Genomic DNA, 18,566 nt, shown 5'->3' on the forward strand with positions numbered 1-18,566 from the left:
ATTTCTTTTTTCTTTCTTTTTTTTTTTTTTTAAAATAAGAAAGCGTGTCACTTACCGTATACTTCAACATGGACATTTCGGAACACTGAGCCAAGGCGATTAGAAGCAGTCACCGTGTAAGTGCCTTTGTCCTCCCGGGTTGCTTTGGGAATGCTAAGCTCAGTCTTTGCCTCACTTCGGGATACTTCTTCCTTGGTTATCTTAAGTGCATCGGTGGGTTTTTCAATCACAGTTTCATTCTTGGACCACTCAATTTTAGGCATTGGAAGGCCTGTCACATCTGCAGGGATGTTAACAGGCTCTCCCGCCTTAACTTTGATGGTGTCTCCTCGAACAGACAGGCGCAACTTAATAGTTGGAGGTACTGCAAAGAGAAGGGAAAGGGGAAAAAGAATAGCAAAGTCATAAGGATGTTTGCTCAACCTATGAGATAAAGTGCATTAAAATGATTATTATGTTCAGATTCAACACCTTCATCATCTTGTATGACCACATTAAGAGGCAGGGATGGTTCGCTTTCACCAATTTCGTTGACAGCCTTGACACGGAACTCATACATTTGGTGTTCATCAAGATCTTCAACCAGAAGAGATGTGGTTGGGCAGAGTCGCTTGTTAACTCTTTCAAAGTCAGGTTTGTCATGACGCCGTTTTTCAATGATATAGCCTTGGATGGGGCAGCCACCATTACTGCGGGGCTCTTTCCAGTCAAGGTTGATAGTGGACTTGGTCCTTTCCGTATATGTAAGCCTCTCGGGAGACGTTGGAGGACCTTTAACCAGAGGCAGGTTGAAATGACAAGAATGAAATGAGTATTCATGCAAGAAGTCACATTTCAATTCAGATTAATTATGTGAAAAATAGGTTTCTGTTTGGCATAATGTTACATCTGTCTTTAAAATCCTCAGAATATCTCAGTTAACAGAATTATAGGCGTTCATATAGTCAGAATTTTTCTTAGTAAACTCTATAGTCAAGATTATTGATTAAAAATTGAGGTGCATGGGCTTCCCTGGTGGCGCAGTGGTTGAAAGCCTGCCTGCCAATGCAGGGGACACGGGTTCGTGCCCCGGTCTGGGAAGATCCCACATGCCGCGGAGCGGCTGGGCCTGTGAGCCATAGCCGCTGAGCCTGTGCTCCGCAACGGGAGAGGCCACAGGGGTGAGAGGCCCGTGTACCACACACACAAAAAATTGAGGTGCATGTATGTTTTATATTTAGCATTTTAGATAGTTTACCTCTGTCAGTGGGAAAGAGTCTAATTTTAATGACCTAGGAGGGCTGTCTGTGAAGTTTTGCTTTGAATGACCAGCTGAGAGCAAGTGTTCCTTTCTTATTAACAGAAAATGGATATGTCTACTGAACACACTTTGAACCATGTTGCCTCAAGTGTGGGTTTAACGGGGTGGAAAGAGAATTTGTGTAATGCTGCTGTAGTTTTATGTCCTGAAGGACAAGATAGAAAGAATAACCTTTGCATGGTGAAACTAGACCCAATGCACTCTTGACTATTATTGCAACCAGAAGCAGAGCTTAGTGGTAGAAGTCCAACTCTGTTCTGTTCTTTCTGGCACAACCTGAGCTGTAGTAGACATTTTGAGATGAGCTGTTACAGTGAGGAGGTAATTTTGTTCCTGTTTTTGGGTGGTGGTGGTAGTGGTGGTGGAGGAATAACAACTCCTCTGTCTCTTGGGGAATGGGGCATCCTCAAAGACTTTGCTTCCTAGGATGGGATGTCAGCATGCATTACCAAGTATGTGCAATATTAGGGCTTCCTGTTTGTTTACACTGGTCAAGGAGATCTCCTTTGGTTGGTTTTCCATTCTTTGGTGGCTCTTTCTGGTTTTGGTGCCCCCTCATCCTTCCAGTGTGGGGACTACTTGAGGGCTAAAGGAAGACTAAAGCATTTATGCTAAGGCAGTTTTCTGTCCTATAATCTTTCAAAAACAATGAACTCTCTTTGACTACTGGACTATTAAATTAATTACTCCAGTGTATTTTCTTACTAAGATGTAATATTTCTAAACTATTTTTAGGTTATGCTAAGCTCCAGTGATTCAGGTTTTTCAGCACTCAAAACCATGCCCAGTTTTGCGCAAAAATTACATTGAAATTATTGTAAACATGGTATACTTAAAGTTGCTGGTAGTTATTTGGTATACCTTTCTCATTACTTTCTTATTATTCTAGCTATAGATCTTGAGACTGTTGGGAGTTTGAAGCCATAAAGCTCTATACATAAATGACATAACTAGAAACAATCAGTATTTACTTTGTATACACAATGAAAACCTTCTCTTTTACCTAGTGGGTCAACTGCAAGAATTGGTCCTACTTCAACAGGAGGGCCACAGCCAAACTTGTTCTTGGCAATCACACGGTACATATATTCTTGTCCCTCAAGGAGACCTGTGATGTCACATTTAGATCTCTCAGTCTCTATTGGTTGTCTCCAAGTATGCATCTTAGCATCCTTTCTTTCAATAATAAAGCCCGTGATGTCACTTCCTCCATCATCTGCTGGATCAGACCAGTTAAGCAGACACATTTTTCTGTTTGTTACAACGGGTTTCAAATCAAGAACTGGACCAGGGACATCTGAAAAATAAAACGGCAACAAAAAAAATCAATGCAATAAGATAGCATCACTTAGGAAAAATCCTGTGGAAATCCATGTAATATTCCTTACCAAAAACTTCTACCCGGGCTGCTGCAAATTTAGAACCACAGCTATTGGTAGCTGTAATCACATATCTGCCATGATCTTTTCTTAATGCATTCTTGATAATTAGTTCAGATTTGGTTCCAACGTTCTCTATTTCAACACGGTCTTTATCCAGCTCTCCTTCTTCTATGGTCCACACTTTTGTTGGCACTGGACGGCCAGTGACCACAGCTGGAATTCTGAGAGTCTTCCCAGCCATGATCTGTATTCCAGCCTTGACAGAAACATCTAGTTCCACATTTGGAGGCTCTGTTGAAAGAGAACAGTCATACATTAGCCCAAGAAAGATGGGGAAAAAAAAATCTCATACTGGGAAGATCTCCATCATCTTATTTATGTAACTTTTAAGTACCTTGTGGTTCAGCCACAGTAACGGGTTCTGTTTCTCCAGGCGGTCCTTCACCTGCAGCATTGACGGCGCTCACTCGAAGTTTGTAATCGGCACCCTCTCGGATTTCTTTGACAGTGTACTCACGGGCCTTGATCATCTTCTCTGTGCAGCGGGACCATTCATTTGTGCCAGCCAGCTGCTTATCAACAAAGTAGCCAACAATTTCCCCACCACCATTGAAAGCTGGGGGTTCCCATGCCAGTTCAATAGTTGTGGAACTTGTGTCAGTGACTCTTGGGACAGGTGGCCCAGGTGGAGCTAGAATGAATGCAGACACAGAAATCAAAACTCACTGATGGGTACCTCCCTGGCGGCACAGTGGTTAAGAATCCGCCTGCCAATGCAGGGGACACGGGTTCGAGCCCTGGTCTGGGAGGATCCCACATGCCGCAGAGCAACTAAGCCCGTGTGCCACAACTACTGAGCCTGTGCTCTAGAGCCCGCGAGCCACAACTACTGAGCCCACGTGCCATAACTGCTGAAGCCCATGTGCCTAAAGCCTGTTCTCTGCAACAAGAGGAACCACCGCAATGAGAAGCCCACACACCACAACAAAGAGTAGCCCCACTCGCCGCAACTAGAGAAACCCTGCACTCAGCACCGAAGACCCAATGCAGCCAATAAATAAATAAATAAATTTATTTAAAAAAACACAACTTACTGATGGTTTTAAAATGTGCAGTAGCTTATGTGATCCCACTTTTTCTTTTTCCACAGTATGTTGCATGTAATATGGGTAATTATTGCTTTGTGAAACTTTTAAGTTATAAATACAGATGTTTATAATTTTACATTGCAACAACATATGTGTCTATAGTCATTGCTAGTATTTAGATTTTTTTTTCAGTTTGAGATATTATTGACATATAAGGTATGTAAGTCTAAGGTGTACAATGTGATGATTTGATACATGTATATATTGCAAAATGATTGCCACAGTAATGTTAGTTAACACCGCCGCTCCCTCACATAATTACCACTTTTTGCTAACACTTAAGATTTACTCTCTCAACAACTTTCAAGCATATAAAACAGTACTGTTAATTATAGTGACCATGCTATACCCCACTTTCTTCTTAAGGAATTACTTACAGATTGGATCATGTGCTGTTTTGGGATCTGAGGGGGGACTGAACTTTCCAGGTCCAGCTGCATTTTCGGCACGTACTCTGAAGACATAGGTGAGTCCCTCTAATAGGCCTTCTACATTGGTCTTCAAAGAATTCAGAAGGTTTCGGTTGACACGACACCAGTGTGTGCTATTCACCTCACGTTTTTCAAGCCAGTAACCCAAGATGGGACTTCCATTATCTTTTGGTTCATTCCATTTCACTAGCATACTGTTACTGGTGACATCTTCCACAATGGGCTTATCGGGTGCATCAGGTGGTTCTGATTAAAATTAAAAAGGCATATTTGAATTAATTCCCTAGTATGACATAAAAATTCAAGTTTAAAAAAAAATTCAAGTTTACAAGCTGTGATAATATATATACCAACATATGACAAAAAGGCAAAGTTTAAATACTAGGGCTTCCCCTGGTGGCGCAGTGGTTGAGAGTCCGCCTGCCGATGCAGAGGACGCGGGTTCGTGCCCCAGTCCGGAAAAATCCCACATGCCGCGGAGCGGCTGGGCTCAAGTAAATTAAAAAAAAAAAAGTTTAAATGCTAAAGATCCTTACCAAATGGATCTTTAGCTGTAAGTGGCTTTGAAACACATGGTGGTCCAGGCCCAAACCTATTTTCAGCTCTTACACGGAAGAGGTACTCTTTTCCCTCAATCAGCTTTGTCACTGAATATTTGCAATGTCTAAGTGTCGAAGTGACGACAATCCATTCTGAATCAGGTTTTGTCTTGTCTTTCTTTTCCAAAGTGTAGTTTAAAATTTCACTGCCACCATCATCAAGGGGTGGTTCCCATTTACAGACAACTGAGGTCTTTCTAATATCTTCAAATACAAAGTTGATCGGTAGTCCTGGTATATCTGATATTTTGAAAGACAGAAGTGGTTAAAAATTTGTGTAGCAATGGAAAATGTAAACTTTTAGTGTGCTTCTAAACTTGTAAACACAGTGTGCTTCTGTGACGTAAACTTCTGTTTCTCCTACATCTGTCTATCTTTGTATCACATTAGCTAATGAATAACAAGGTTAGTTGATTTCTTTTACATAGCCAGGAGAAAAAAATGGGACCGAGGATACCTTGCTGAAGCTATTTCCCACTTCTATTAACTGCCCGCAAAACTCTCATATTAACTTTCTTCCATTGGAAAGTGTAGTTTTACCTACTTACCTAGCACGCTGACGGTACAAGGAGCTTTTGCAATACCATGGTCATTTTCAACTTTGATCATAAACAGGCCATGATCAGGTCGGAGAGAATCTCGGACACGTAGCTGAGATTCTCCTTTTTTACTATTGTCGATACTCAAACGTTGTGTCAGAGGCAGGACAAATGGTTCTTCTTCTTGAACTTCACCCTTCTTCCTCCTAACCAAGGGTGCTACCCGCTTCCTAATTTCCTCTGGTGTGATAACATTTTCATCCTTTAGCCACGTAATAGTTGGGTAAGGTGACCCAGAAATAGTTGCATCGAGTGCTATTTCATCACCTCGTCTCACTTCTAGGCTTGTTCTCATAATGACTTTCGGGGCATCTGCAATGATTAAAAACAGTAATCGTTTTCAATTCTGATTAAAATATCTGACAAAACCTTATTCTCATTTCTTTTACGATGGGAAAATGGCAAACCCATTAAACACAACTTACCAATAGGATCTAAGGCTTTGGTTGGAGGAGTGGCCCTAGAAGGTTCGCCAATACCAGCAGCATTTTCTGCCCGCACACGGAATTGGTATTCCTTTCCCTTTTCAAGGCCTTTTGCTGTATAGGTCAGGACTGGTACCAGGTGTTCATTGCATCTCTTCCATCTCTCTTCACCCTTAGCAATCTTCTCTATGATGTAACCCATTATCTTGCTCCCTCCGTCGTACAAAGGTGGCTTCCATGTAATAGTCATTGCCTCAGCTGTAGGATTATGGACCTCAACGTCTACAGGTGGATCAGGGGGCTCTGAAGAACAAGAAAAAACCTGTTAATATAGGGAAACCCATCTTCTTAAAATAAAAAAATAAAGCATATTAACTCTTAGCTCTATTACATTCATGCTCAAACTTACGCTTCGGATCTTGAGCAATGACTGGATTTTTCAGTTCAATATATTCGCCTCCACCAATCTTGTTGACAGCTTTAACACGGAAGAAGTATTCACCATTTGGTATGAGATCTTTGACAGTCCAAGACAGTTTGTTCTCACCAGACATGACTGGTATATACGTCCTCCTTCCAGCTTCTCTGCGTTCTAGGACGTAATGAAGAATCGGGCTTCCACCATCATATTCTGGAGGTTCCCAGGTTAATTTACAAGAACTCTTGGTCACATCACTTGCTTTAAGATCTTTGCATGGTCCAGGTAGGCCTATTAGAAATCAAATTGACAATTACTATTGTAACCTGAAAAGTCAGCATATTAAGAGCACACTCTTTCTCTGAGTAGGACATTGCAGGCCATTTTGCATCCTTGGCTCCCAATTACTAAATGTCAGTAGCTTCCCCCTTCATCTTTGTTCCAAGCAAAAATGGCTCCCCAAATTTCGAAACACCATCCATGTGTGGGGGGAAAGGGGGCAGAAAATGTTACCACTCCTGGTTGAGAACACTATGAAAACATGCAAATACAATTAATAAATGAATATTGGTTATTTAAACGTTCTTTGGGTGTGCCATATCTTTTATTTAAATTAGTACTTCACATGCAAATAATTGCAACAGAAGTAAATTAGTGTAATCAGAGTTTAAATAGCAATTTCATCTCTTCAAAATTGCTTTGCTTCTCATATGGGAAGAAATAATCTGAAAGGACATTTAGTTTACAAATGGCCAGCTCATGAAGCCATTTATACTAACATTGCAGAGTTAACCAATTTTCCCAACAGGTGAAGAATGTCTGGTGTTTCATCAAAGAATGATTACCTATGACTTTGACATTGATTGAGGCAGTTGCTGAGCCAAGCGTATTCTCCAGGGTAATGGTGTAAACTCCAGCATCTGCATGGACACTCTTGGGAACTTCAAGGTGTGCAGAGATGTGATCCTTCTTCATTGTTAATCTATCACTTGCTTTAACTTCTTTGCCATCTTTATGCCAGCTAACGGTTGGAACTGGGACAGCTCTGAAGGGAACAGGAATGCTTAATTTTTCACCTTCAATGACGACAATGTCGTGAGTCTCCAGATCAATTGTTGGCTTGCCTGTAAGAGATCATCCAAAAGGGAAAAAAAAGGGTGTGTCAAAATGCATTGCATGAGTGAAGCCTACTTTATTAATTATAAAATGAAACTATTCTTACAGTCTGGGTCTTTGGCAACCACGTTTTCGGAGATTTCAGATGGCTCACTGACACCAACAGCATTGACAGCTCTCACTCTCAGAACATACTCCTTGTCGGGCACAACACCTTCTTCAACCTTGAATTTCAAGTCTTTTATTGGGCGCGAATTAACTCGCATCCATTTCTCAGTGCCTACTGGACACATTTCAACATGGTATCCTATAATAGGACTTCCACCATTTTTCTCTGGAGGCTTCCAAGCAATGGCAATGTGCTTTCTCCCAGCATCAGTCACATGCAGGTCAAGGGGAGGTGAAGGAGGACCTGAAAAGAGAGTGAAACATTCACATCCACAATCTCATCATCAAGCTCTAGACAATATCCTTCGTATAATCAACTCTACTTACTTGTTGGATCTTCAATTTTCAGGATTTCCGTGGGTTCGCTTGGGTGTCCAACTCCAGCTTCATTCTCTGCCCGAACCTGAAATTGGACCTCTGTTCCTTCAATGACATCAGTTACTTTAAAGTTACAGTCAGGTCCTGAGGTCTTTGCAGCTTTCACCCAACGGGTACCTAACTTTTCTTTCTTCTCAATGACGTATCTATTGAAATAACAAAGCATTTCATGAGCATGAATAAAGCCAAATGTAAATTTTCCTTTATGAGTTAATTAAAATTCTACCTCTGTATTGGTCTTCCACCATCATTTTTAGGTGGTTCCCACTTCAGGTCAACATGTCCTTTGGTCACGTCAACCACTGTCAGAGCGTAGGGTGGTCCAGGGGTGGCTGAAAGCAAAATATTCAGTGGTTAGAAAAACCAGGGAGAAAAGTGACAATCCACTACAAATGGTGTCACAGAGATGAAGTTAAAGAGCATACTAAAGGTGTCTTTGGCCAGGACGGAGTCCTCGACTTCACAATAGTCACTCTGTCCTATGGCATTTTCTGCAGCAACTCGGAACACATATAAAGAACCCTCGGTCAGTGGGGTCACTGTGCACTTGGTGTCCTTGACAGTTGTGTCCACTGTTTGCCAGCCTTTCCGCCTCACATCTCTCTTTTCCACAATGTAGTTGGTGATGGGCGACCCTCCATCTTTCTCAGGAACTGTCCACTTTAGGTCTGCTGTATTTTTTGTAATATTGATAACTTCAAGCCAGCGAGGTGGTGATGGGGGATCTGAAGGAAAAAAAAAAATCAATTTCTTATTGTCCAATATTCAGTCTTCACTAAATTTTCTAGTAGTCACTAAGGGATTAGATAGCAGGGATGAAATAATTAAGAGTGACTTACAAAGTTTCTCCCGGCAAAGCACAGAGTCACTGGGTTCGCTGGGTTCACTTTCGCCCGCCTTGTTCACAGCTCTAACTCGGAATGAGTATTCCTGCCCTTCCATGAGCCCTGGGAACAAATGCTGGGTGGTGGGAACCCCTTCGGCCACTCGGACCCAGTCCTCTGTTCCAGTCTTTAGCATTTCAATGACGTAAGACTCGATCTTTGCCCCTCCATCGTGTTCTGGCTTTGTCCAATTCAACATTAATGATGTTCTGCCTACATCTTTCACGGTTGGTTTTCCAGGGGGCCATGGAGGATCTGCAAGCCAATGAAATGAAATCATTATTGAGGTTTGTCAAAAGGAATTAATATAAGCTTCAAAATAATCACAGAAAATATATGAATAATACCTATGGGATCCTTTATTAAGATTGGCTCAGTTGATCTGCTTGGTTTTCCAGGTCCAGCAAGATTTTCAGCCAGCACACGGAATCTGTATTTTTTCTTATTGGTGAGACCTTTCACTCTGAATTAGGAACAAAGTGTGAGTTGAATACCACGATAAGAAGGAGAAACCTCTGTTTATTTCACATAGAAGAAGCTAATTTATTTAAATTGTGAAAAACTGGTTTGGATATTTAACTGAAATATTTCAATATAAGTTAAAAAATTGCCTTTTAACTGTCACACACTTTAGATTTGGTCACATGTACCAATCTAATTATAATATCTATAATAATAATCATTACCATAATATACTAGAGGACCAAACAGTTTGGAACTTCCAGACAGTTTATATTTTATGGTAAGAAATTCAGAAATGTGCCCTCCAGTGGAATTTATATTATTTTTGAAATTATGTGGTAATAGAAAAGATAAGTAAAAATAATTAAAAACTTTATAGTAATATATAATCAGGTATAATCAAAAGGAATGCTAAAGAATGAAAATTTATATACACTGCTTTTTTAACAACTTGATGGAGAGCCTGGGTGTACCTGTATGTTGTATCCTTTATTGGCATCTTATTGCATCTAACCCATTTATCAGTATCAGGATCTAATCTTTCAATCCAGTAACCCGTGATGGGGCTGCCACCGTCGTCATCTGGCTCACACCATGTGAGGGTCACTGCATCCTTAGTGATATCAGAAGGTTCTAGGCGAGTTGGAGGTCCAGGTGGATCTATAGACAGGATATCATATGTGTTATATGTCCTGTATATAAATATGACACCTAAATCCAACTTTGACACAAGTATCTTTATTTTATTTTATTTTTTTTTAGCCACCTGATTAATGAGAAACTTACCAAACGGATATTTGGCTGTTACTGGAGTGGTCTGAACTGGCTCACCAACACCGTACATGTTTTCTGCAGCAACTCTGAAGATATATTCTTTATTGGGTATTAATTTGGTTGCCTTGAACTTTGTATCCTTGACAGTTGATGAGAGCTTGTGCCACATATCACTGTCGGTCGCTCTCCTCTCCACGACATAGTTTGTGATTTTCGATCCACCATCATCGCGTGGTGGGTTCCATGTGAGAAGACATGACTCATTGGTCACTTCCATGATGTCTAAGGCAGCTGGGGGTCCAGGTTTATCTGTGGATGACATTACATAATCAGAGAAAAGCATTTTTTTAATATGTGTTATTTTCAAAAGTAGCTGGAACGAGTTTGCCCATTTTTAAAATGAGAACCTCCCTTACCTAAGACGTTCACTTCTACCACAGCGGTGGCCCGACCACAGACGTTCATGGCCTCGATTATGTATGTGCCACTGTCACTTCTCTTACTATCCACGATCGTCACTGTGGATTTTTTAGGAACGTTTTCAATGGTGATTCTTTTGTCCTGCTTCAGAAGCATATCAGCCTTTGTCCAGGTTACTTTAGGTTCAGGTTTGCCAGTTACAGTGGCAGGAAGTTCAATCTTAGTTCCCGCTTTTACAGTGAGACCCGCAAGGAGCTTCACGTCGAGGAAAATTTCTGGAGCCTCTGAATTGGAAAAGATTATTTACGATGTTAACAAGTTTAGGCAGAATTAAAGTCAAAAGTCTGATTGATAAAGCAAAAACCAAAAGCAAGTACCCTGTATGTCCACAGCCTGGATTTCTTCTGTGGGTTTGCTTGGCTTGCTAGCTCCTAGCCTATTCAAGGCTTTCACGCGATAGGCATACCACTGGCCTTCTTCAAGACCTGTTACTTCCATTCTGTCAGAAAACAAAATAGGATATTTTACTTAATGCATTTAATCTGTTCCTTTGTGTAGTATTCATAATATTTCCAAAATTCATACCCCTGGTATAATACTATCCTTTAAATTAATTCTGGATTGCTTCAACATTTTAACTAATGAAAACCTTGATTAAAGGGTAAGTTCAGCAGCACTTTTAAAAATCAGACAGGCACACCAACGAAGTTCTAAACTTAACATTTAGATTTCCCAAAAGAAAGCCGATTTTAGTAAGAGTAAATATTTACTTTTGTGCCAAATAATTTAAAAACTTACTTTGTTTCTGCAACTGGGTCTCCACAAGCGACCCATCGATCAGAACCACGTGGACATTTTTCAACTATATATCCTTTGATGCGTGAACCACCATCATGTTTAGGTGGATCCCATGTTAGGAAGATGCTCTTGGCTGTTCGATCTCTCCACTTAACATTCTCTGGTGGGTCAGGTACCGCTATAGCATTTTAAAGAGAGAGTCAGTATTAGATAGGCCATCTATGAAATCTCCATACTGCCAACCAACCTGTCTTTCCCCCACAACTTCAACTCCAGGTCTAAAAGCAAAAACAGGTGGGAATTCCCTGGTGGTTCAGTGGTTAGGACTCTGTGCTTCCAGTGCAGGGGACATGGGTTCGATCCCTGGTCGGGGAACTAAGATCCCACAAGCTGCGTGGCATGGCCAAAATAAATAAATAAATAAATAAATAAATAAAAATAAAGCAAAAACAGGTAACAAGAGGCTAGGTAAGAAAATATCAAGAATGTACTCACTTGCAGGAGCTGACATGTTGACAGGTTCATCAACATATGCGGGTTCTCCAGGGCCACACTTGTTACAAGCACAGACTTTAAATAAATATTCTTTTCCTTGAACAAGATCAGTAACTGTGAATTCTAGGTTGGTCACAGAGTCTATAACCTGGGACAAAGCAATACAGTTAATAAACTGTTTTCCAAAAACTCTGCCTAAGTCAAAATATTTTTACCATGAGCAGGGTTACAAATGGAAGTTGTTTTGAATGCTAAGGATTATTCTTACATTAATTTCAGATTAAGGAAAAAATTACAAAGTAAGATATAATAATATTTGACGCCTAATGTAGGGTGGAACTGCTTCATAGTTTGTACACATTAAAAAGTTGGCAAGGGCTTCCCTGGTGGTGCAGTGGTTGAGAGTCTGCCTGCCGATACAGGGGACACGGGTTCGTGCCCCGGTCTGGGAGGATCCCACATGCCGCGGAGCGGCTGGGCCCGTGAGCCATGGCTGCTAGGCCTGTGGGTCCGGAGCCTGTGCTCCACAACGGGAGAGGCCACAGCAGTGAGAGGCCTGCGTACCGCAAAAAAAAAAGAAAAAAAAAAAAGAAAAAAAAAAAAAAAAAAAAGAAAAAAGTCGGCAAATAAGGTGTTGATTCTTTCTACCAGCTTGGTTATTAGAAATATGATAAATCAAGGTAAAAAATAGTAATGGTATAAACTGAGGAGAGAAAATGGCAGATTGGGCCAACTAAGGTAATCTAGTGGAGTGAGAAGAAGTATGGCTATCAGGGAGTTAAGTCCTTAGTGTCCTTAGAATGGCTTATAGCTTAAAAGGGCATATTGGATACTTATCAGGTACCAAGTGAGTAGGTAAGTTTTGTTTGATTTTTTAATAAACCTAGTTGAAAATCTGGTAAGGCTCACAAAATGAGGCAATTACACTAAATCTTGGTTGAACTACCTCAGGAATCATTAGCATCAATACATTTTAAAAAGTTTTAGGTACTTTTTCAGCAAGGTAAAGGTAAAAACATAAAAACTTTGCAAGGCATCTTGACATTCCGGGATTTCCCCCACTCTCTTTTCTGTAGTTGCTGCTCAAAACTCACTTTAGTCCATGTTTTCCGGCTGACTTCTCGCTTTTCAACAACATATCCGGTTAATGGACTTCCTCCATCATCATCTGGTGGTTCCCAAGTCAAATGTACTGAGTCCTTGGTTATCTCACCGAATTTCAGTTCTTTGGGTGCACTTGGGCGAGCTGAAAAGAAAAATGCAGTCAGAAATCATTAATAGCTTGAACCAATATTTGTTAATACTGTCAAATCACCTTAGATCACAAAAGTTTCATTCCTTACCAATTACACTGACATCAATCTCCCCAGAAATTGCTTTCACACGATTTTCTAACTTCAGCACATAAATGCCCTTGTCTGGACGTTCACTTGGTGAAATGATAAGCTCAGCATAGGCAGATAGGGTTTTCATTTTCACACGGTCTCCTGCTTCTAGAACTTTATCTCCAAAAGACCAGGTAGCAGTTGGCCTTGGATAGCCTGTACTTGGAACCAGGATCTTGATAGGATTTGGCACAATAACTTCCAGGCCATCTTTAAATGCACTTAAATCCATTGTTGGTTCAACTACCAAAAAGAAAACTTAATGAGTTTCCAGTACTGTATTTAAATCCCTGGTACCCCAAAGTAGCTATGTGCTGTTCCCAAATCTAAAAATAAAATATCCATTTACCAAATGCATCATCAGCAGTTAGAGGACCAAGAATTTCAGATGGATCTGAAACACCAGCTTCATTTTCTGCAGATACTCGATATAAATATTTATTTCCTTTTTGTAATCCAGTAACCTAAAATTATGAATCAATATTTGTAAAATACATATACATTTAAGTCCATGATCATTTACCGACTATTTACTTTAGATACACATGCCCTACCTTGTAAGTCAGTTCAGGGACAAGTTTCTTATTGCAACGAATCCAATTATCTTTTCCTTCTTCACATCGTTCTATTATGTAGCCCAATATTGGGCCTCCTCCATCTTTCAGAGGAGGTTCCCATGTGAGCTGAACTGATGACTGAGTCTGATCTGAGGAGTTTAGGTTCACAGGAGGACTTGGTCTCTCTGGATTGGAAGAAAGAGTTGGAGCATACCATTTAATTCAGTGACAGCTTATTAAGATAATGCTGTAATCATTTCTCTCATCCCCATATTCACTGGATACAAGCAGGCACAGTCTGGATTTCTACAATATTGTTCAAATTTTTCTGATGTTCTTTTCATTAACTTCTGTTTAATTTGACTTATTTTAATTGATAAGCTTAATTTCTTGATTAAATATGGTACTTATTTCCCTTTTTTTGATGGACTCACCAATCGGATTAGCAACTTTGACAAAGGGTGTGGCTGCACTTGGTTTTCCAACTCCAATTCGGTTTTGGGCCCTAACCCGGAAACTGTACTCCTGTCCTTCCACCACATCAGTGACAGTTGCAGACAGGTCTTCAGCTCTTACTGTCATGGCAGTTTCCCATCTGATAGAAGTCTTGTCCCTTAATTCAATGACGTAGTTTGTGATCTCGGCACCTCCGTCATACTCTGGTGGTTCCCATGTCAATGAGACACCAAATCTGTCCACATCAGTGATAGTTACATTCAAAGGAGGGCCTGGAACATCTGGATTTCCAGAAAACACGGGCTTTAGGTTATCTCAGGGATAAAAGCAAAGATAAGCTAGCTTACAATTTACTTAAAAACTTCTTCTTACCATATTTACTCCTTGCTTCTACAGGACTGTCAGTTTCTACTGGTTCACCAGTGCCGACTCTGTTTCTTGCGCTCACACGGAATAGGTACTCAACTCCTCCTTTTTGTAGTCTAGTGACAGTAAACTCACAACTATCTGCACGGTCAGTGGCCAGAACCCAGGTCTTTCTCTTGATGTCACGTCTTTCAACAACATAACCTATGATTTTGCTTCCACCATCAGTTAATGGTTCTTCCCAAGCGAGGCTCACTTCACCATCAAATGTTTCTGTCACTTCTAAGTTACGTACTGGCCCAGGAACATCTGGAATTCACATATACATTTTTTTTTTTTAGTGTGATATCACGCTTTTAGTTGTGCTTTGCCAATAAAGTCCAAGTGACTCAAGGGCTTACCAATAACTTGTAAATTGATGAATGCTTCTGCTTTTCCATGTTTGTTCTGAAGCACAATTTTATACCTTCCTTTGTCCCCTTTCTTGGCTTCTAAAATTCTGAAAGAAGTCTGTTCAGCTGTAGTATCGACAGTTTTTGAAGATAGAGGTTCATTTTCTTTAATCCACTCAGCTTCTGCTTTGGGGTAGGCATCATAGGGCACCACCATGGTCAGAGGCTGGCCAACATCAACCACCAGGTCTTGGTCAGCTGTCTTGATTTTAGGTGCAGCTAGTGAGAAAAATAATATGTGAATGCTTTTGAGTTATTTATTGTAGTCCAGCTATGCCATAGCTTCTTTACTATGCATTTGTTAGCAAATACTGGTTACATGTCACAGTAACTTTACAGGAGAGAACACTAGCTGACTTAGAGTTCTCATGGCTTATTTTGCAAATTATCAGACTCTGGAGAATAGAGGACTAAGTATGATATGAAACCACAAAATCTCCACTGTTTGCCAATAATAATAACAGAGGCCTGAATATAGTGCACAGAACATGTTTTTGGTTTTTTGCTGTTTATATAAAATAGGCACCTCATACTTAGTTCAAGATAAACCAGATAAACTTGTTCTTATGCACAAGAAATACATTAATGGCTCTTTCAAAATGCCAACCTCTAAAGGATGTCTTGGAAGCTTGGGTCAGGATGAGAACAGACCTAAGAGCCCCCACAGGGATTTGGAAAATAGAAAAGAATGGGGCTGTCTCTAGGTCTGGGTTTGCTGGGAAGACTCTCAGGGCAATAGGTTAATTCTAGGAGTTAACGAACAGCTGCCGTGTGCCAGGAACTGTGCAAGGTTATCACATGTAAAGAGCAATGCTGTCAATTTCCTCTTACTCAGGACACTTGGTGGTAAGAGGAATTAGAATAGTTAACATGTGGACAAGGCTTAATAGGAGTAAAAAGCTTCTACAAACATTTTCTCATTAATTAACTGTGAAATCTGAAACCTACCCAGTATCTGTGGTATTGTAAGGATGTTTGAAAATAAAAGAAAGGGACGTACCTGCCAGTTCAAGCTTCGCTCTGGCTTCTTTGTCCTTGGCAATAAATCTGTATTCACCCTGGTCACGGGGCTTAATGTCACAAATCTGTAGCCTGTGTATCTTTCCTTCACTCATCATCTGGTGTTTGTCACCCTGGACAATAATCATGTTGTTTTTTAGCCACTGGACTTCCACCTTATCTTTGTTGAGCTCAGCTAAAAAGACAACATCAGTACCAGGGGCTTCAAGGATGTCTTGGGGAGGCCTGATGATCTCAACAGGGATTTCTGAAAAGAAAATGTGAAATAAATACAAACATGTTTGTATTGGGATTAACAACATTTAAAAACGTACTAGTTTTAAAAATCGTCCTTTCACTTAATATGTACCTTCCACAAAGAGTCTAGCTCGAGACCTCCTGTCTTCTACTCCACAAGCATATTCACATTCATCATCCAGCCTGCAGTCTTTTATAATGAGTCTATGTATTCTACCATCTTTTTCAAATTTGTATCTAAAAGAAGAGATTGAATTATTGGTTAGCTTGCATAAGGACCACTAAATTGGCAAACTTGTATATATAGCTACAGAAAGAGAGACTGAGACGCTCTCACGTACTTTTTGCCTTCTTTGATTTCTCTCCCGTTTCTGTACCATTTTACATTTGCTTTCTCTCTGGAGAGCTGGCAGGAGAAGACAGCATCGTCAAACTCAGTGACTGTCTGGTCTTCCAAGTGTTCCACAAATTCTGTAGGGGCTTCTATGATGAGAAGTTCAGCAACAGATTTATCTTGTCCAGCAGTGACAATGTATTCACCTTCATCTGGGAAGCCACAGTCTTTAATGATTAGAGAGTGCTTATATTTATCAGTTCTGTACAAAACACGGTTGTCAAAAGCCACCTCTTCTCCGTTTTTGGTCCAGTTCAGTCTTACATTGAGACGGTTCACCTTGCACCAGAATGTGACAGATTTCTTCTCCATTGTTTCAATATCTTTAAGAGGCTCAATGATCCTAAGGTCTTCCTCTGTTGGAAGGGAGAAGAAGAGTGTTGATTTTAATTGTTTTCGTAATAGAAATTGGTTTTTAAAATCTCTAATGTCAAATAAGTGACTTACCTTCTACGATTAGATTGGCTGCACTCTTAGCATTTTCACCTCTGTGATTGGTCAGAGACACATTATAGTTGGCTTGATCATCTAATCGTGCATCTCTAATTCTGAGGGTGTAGACCAGGTCTTTTTGGAGAATAATGTATTTTGAACTATCAAATATGGCTTCTTCATTTCTGAACCATTTGGCTTTCGCACCTTCGGTATTGACCTCACAGTTAAAGACAGCTTCTTGTTGTTCCTTCACACGGGTGTTCTTCAGAGGAACTATGATCCTGAGTTTTTCTGAAAGCAATCAACAAGATTTTATAGTATGAAGAAGTACTAATGTGATAGATGCAAATATAAGTAAATCCAAGAAGCACAAGGAAACTTACCAATTACTGTCAAGTGAGCTGCTGCTCTGGCAGCCCCAACCATGACTACATAAGTGCCCATATCTTGTAATGTGGCATCTTTCACAACTAGGATCCTCTTTTTGCCATCAGCAATTATGTCATATTTATCTCCAGATTCAAGGGTCTTATCATCTCTCTTCCACTGGACTGCAAAGCTTTCCTTTGATATAGAGCAGACAAATTCTGCCTTTTCTCCTTCAAGTATTTCAACATTTTGAGGCTTTGAGATAAATTCAGCAGCAAGTTCTGGAAAGAAAAAGTTGCAACATATTGAAAAATTAAGCATTTGTACCTTACATGCAACAAATATGATCTTCTTAAAATACAATAGTATTCACTGTAATTTTCATACCATGAACTTTGACTTTGCCATCGGTTCGAGAACTTGGGAGTCGGCAGTTGTAGTTGCCAGTGTCTTCCAGGTGAGCATTCTGAATGATCAGGGTTCTCTTTCGTCCAACAGTAAGTATTTCATATCTTCCTGTTTCAATGATCTCTTCATCCCCTTTGTACCAAATTACTTCTGCTCCGGGCTTAGAGACTTCACAAACCAGTTTTACAGTGTCTGTTTCACTAACTTCAATGTTGGTAAGATTTTTTGTAAAGACAGCTTCTTCTTCTGCAAGAAGAATTAAAAACAAAAAACATTGAATTAAACTGGAAATTTTTTTTTCCCCAACACATATACTCCTGCAAAGAAAGACTTCATTCTTACCCAGGACTGTCAGCATGCCGGAAGTTCGCGCTGTCCTTACTTCACAGGAATATTCTGCTTCATCAGCCAGTAGACATTTGTTGATGACAAGAATGCGGACTGCTCCCTTAGATATGATGTCATACTTTTTGCCCTTTTTAATTTCAGCACCATCTTTAAACCACTGAACCTATATTTAAGATAAATAAATACCTTTATCAGTTCTGTTACTCCTTCACATACTATGATCCTAAGCTTTTCTAAAAGCAGTCAATAAGACTATATTATGAAGAAGAACCAAAGTGGTAAATATAACCAAACCCGAAAATACAAGAACTGCTTCAATTATTAAGTGAGCAGCTGTGATAC

The 18,566-nt window shown here is 40.1% G+C and overlaps 1 protein-coding gene across 1 annotated transcript in view; it reads right to left on the reverse strand.

Annotated features, from left to right (window-relative positions):
• Positions 1-18,566, reverse strand: part of TTN (titin) — a 283,596-nt gene that overhangs the window by 78,247 nt on the left and 186,783 nt on the right. The window contains exons 198-234 of the mRNA XM_067026386.1: positions 18,219-18,387; positions 17,856-18,122; positions 17,483-17,749; positions 17,112-17,390; positions 16,612-17,020; positions 16,383-16,507; positions 16,014-16,280; positions 14,963-15,232; positions 14,568-14,870; positions 14,174-14,476; positions 13,737-13,924; positions 13,532-13,646; positions 13,141-13,425; positions 12,892-13,043; positions 11,798-11,945; positions 11,303-11,480; positions 10,882-11,003; positions 10,501-10,788; positions 10,097-10,393; positions 9,784-9,970; positions 9,196-9,311; positions 8,804-9,103; positions 8,390-8,689; positions 8,191-8,296; positions 7,914-8,110; positions 7,525-7,830; positions 7,148-7,426; positions 6,294-6,593; positions 5,885-6,187; positions 5,409-5,771; positions 4,798-5,100; positions 4,208-4,507; positions 3,077-3,373; positions 2,689-2,973; positions 2,304-2,597; positions 472-771; positions 56-364 (exon numbers count right to left, since the gene is read on the reverse strand). Coding sequence (XP_066882487.1) covers positions 56-364; positions 472-771; positions 2,304-2,597; positions 2,689-2,973; positions 3,077-3,373; positions 4,208-4,507; positions 4,798-5,100; positions 5,409-5,771; positions 5,885-6,187; positions 6,294-6,593; positions 7,148-7,426; positions 7,525-7,830; positions 7,914-8,110; positions 8,191-8,296; positions 8,390-8,689; positions 8,804-9,103; positions 9,196-9,311; positions 9,784-9,970; positions 10,097-10,393; positions 10,501-10,788; positions 10,882-11,003; positions 11,303-11,480; positions 11,798-11,945; positions 12,892-13,043; positions 13,141-13,425; positions 13,532-13,646; positions 13,737-13,924; positions 14,174-14,476; positions 14,568-14,870; positions 14,963-15,232; positions 16,014-16,280; positions 16,383-16,507; positions 16,612-17,020; positions 17,112-17,390; positions 17,483-17,749; positions 17,856-18,122; positions 18,219-18,387 — 9,277 coding nt within the window. The remainder of the gene's footprint in view (positions 1-55; positions 365-471; positions 772-2,303; positions 2,598-2,688; positions 2,974-3,076; positions 3,374-4,207; positions 4,508-4,797; positions 5,101-5,408; positions 5,772-5,884; positions 6,188-6,293; positions 6,594-7,147; positions 7,427-7,524; positions 7,831-7,913; positions 8,111-8,190; positions 8,297-8,389; positions 8,690-8,803; positions 9,104-9,195; positions 9,312-9,783; positions 9,971-10,096; positions 10,394-10,500; positions 10,789-10,881; positions 11,004-11,302; positions 11,481-11,797; positions 11,946-12,891; positions 13,044-13,140; positions 13,426-13,531; positions 13,647-13,736; positions 13,925-14,173; positions 14,477-14,567; positions 14,871-14,962; positions 15,233-16,013; positions 16,281-16,382; positions 16,508-16,611; positions 17,021-17,111; positions 17,391-17,482; positions 17,750-17,855; positions 18,123-18,218; positions 18,388-18,566) is intronic.

The sequence above is a fragment of the Kogia breviceps genome, chromosome 2 (assembly GCF_026419965.1).
Source record: "Kogia breviceps isolate mKogBre1 chromosome 2, mKogBre1 haplotype 1, whole genome shotgun sequence".
Lineage (NCBI taxonomy): Eukaryota > Metazoa > Chordata > Mammalia > Artiodactyla > Physeteridae > Kogia > Kogia breviceps.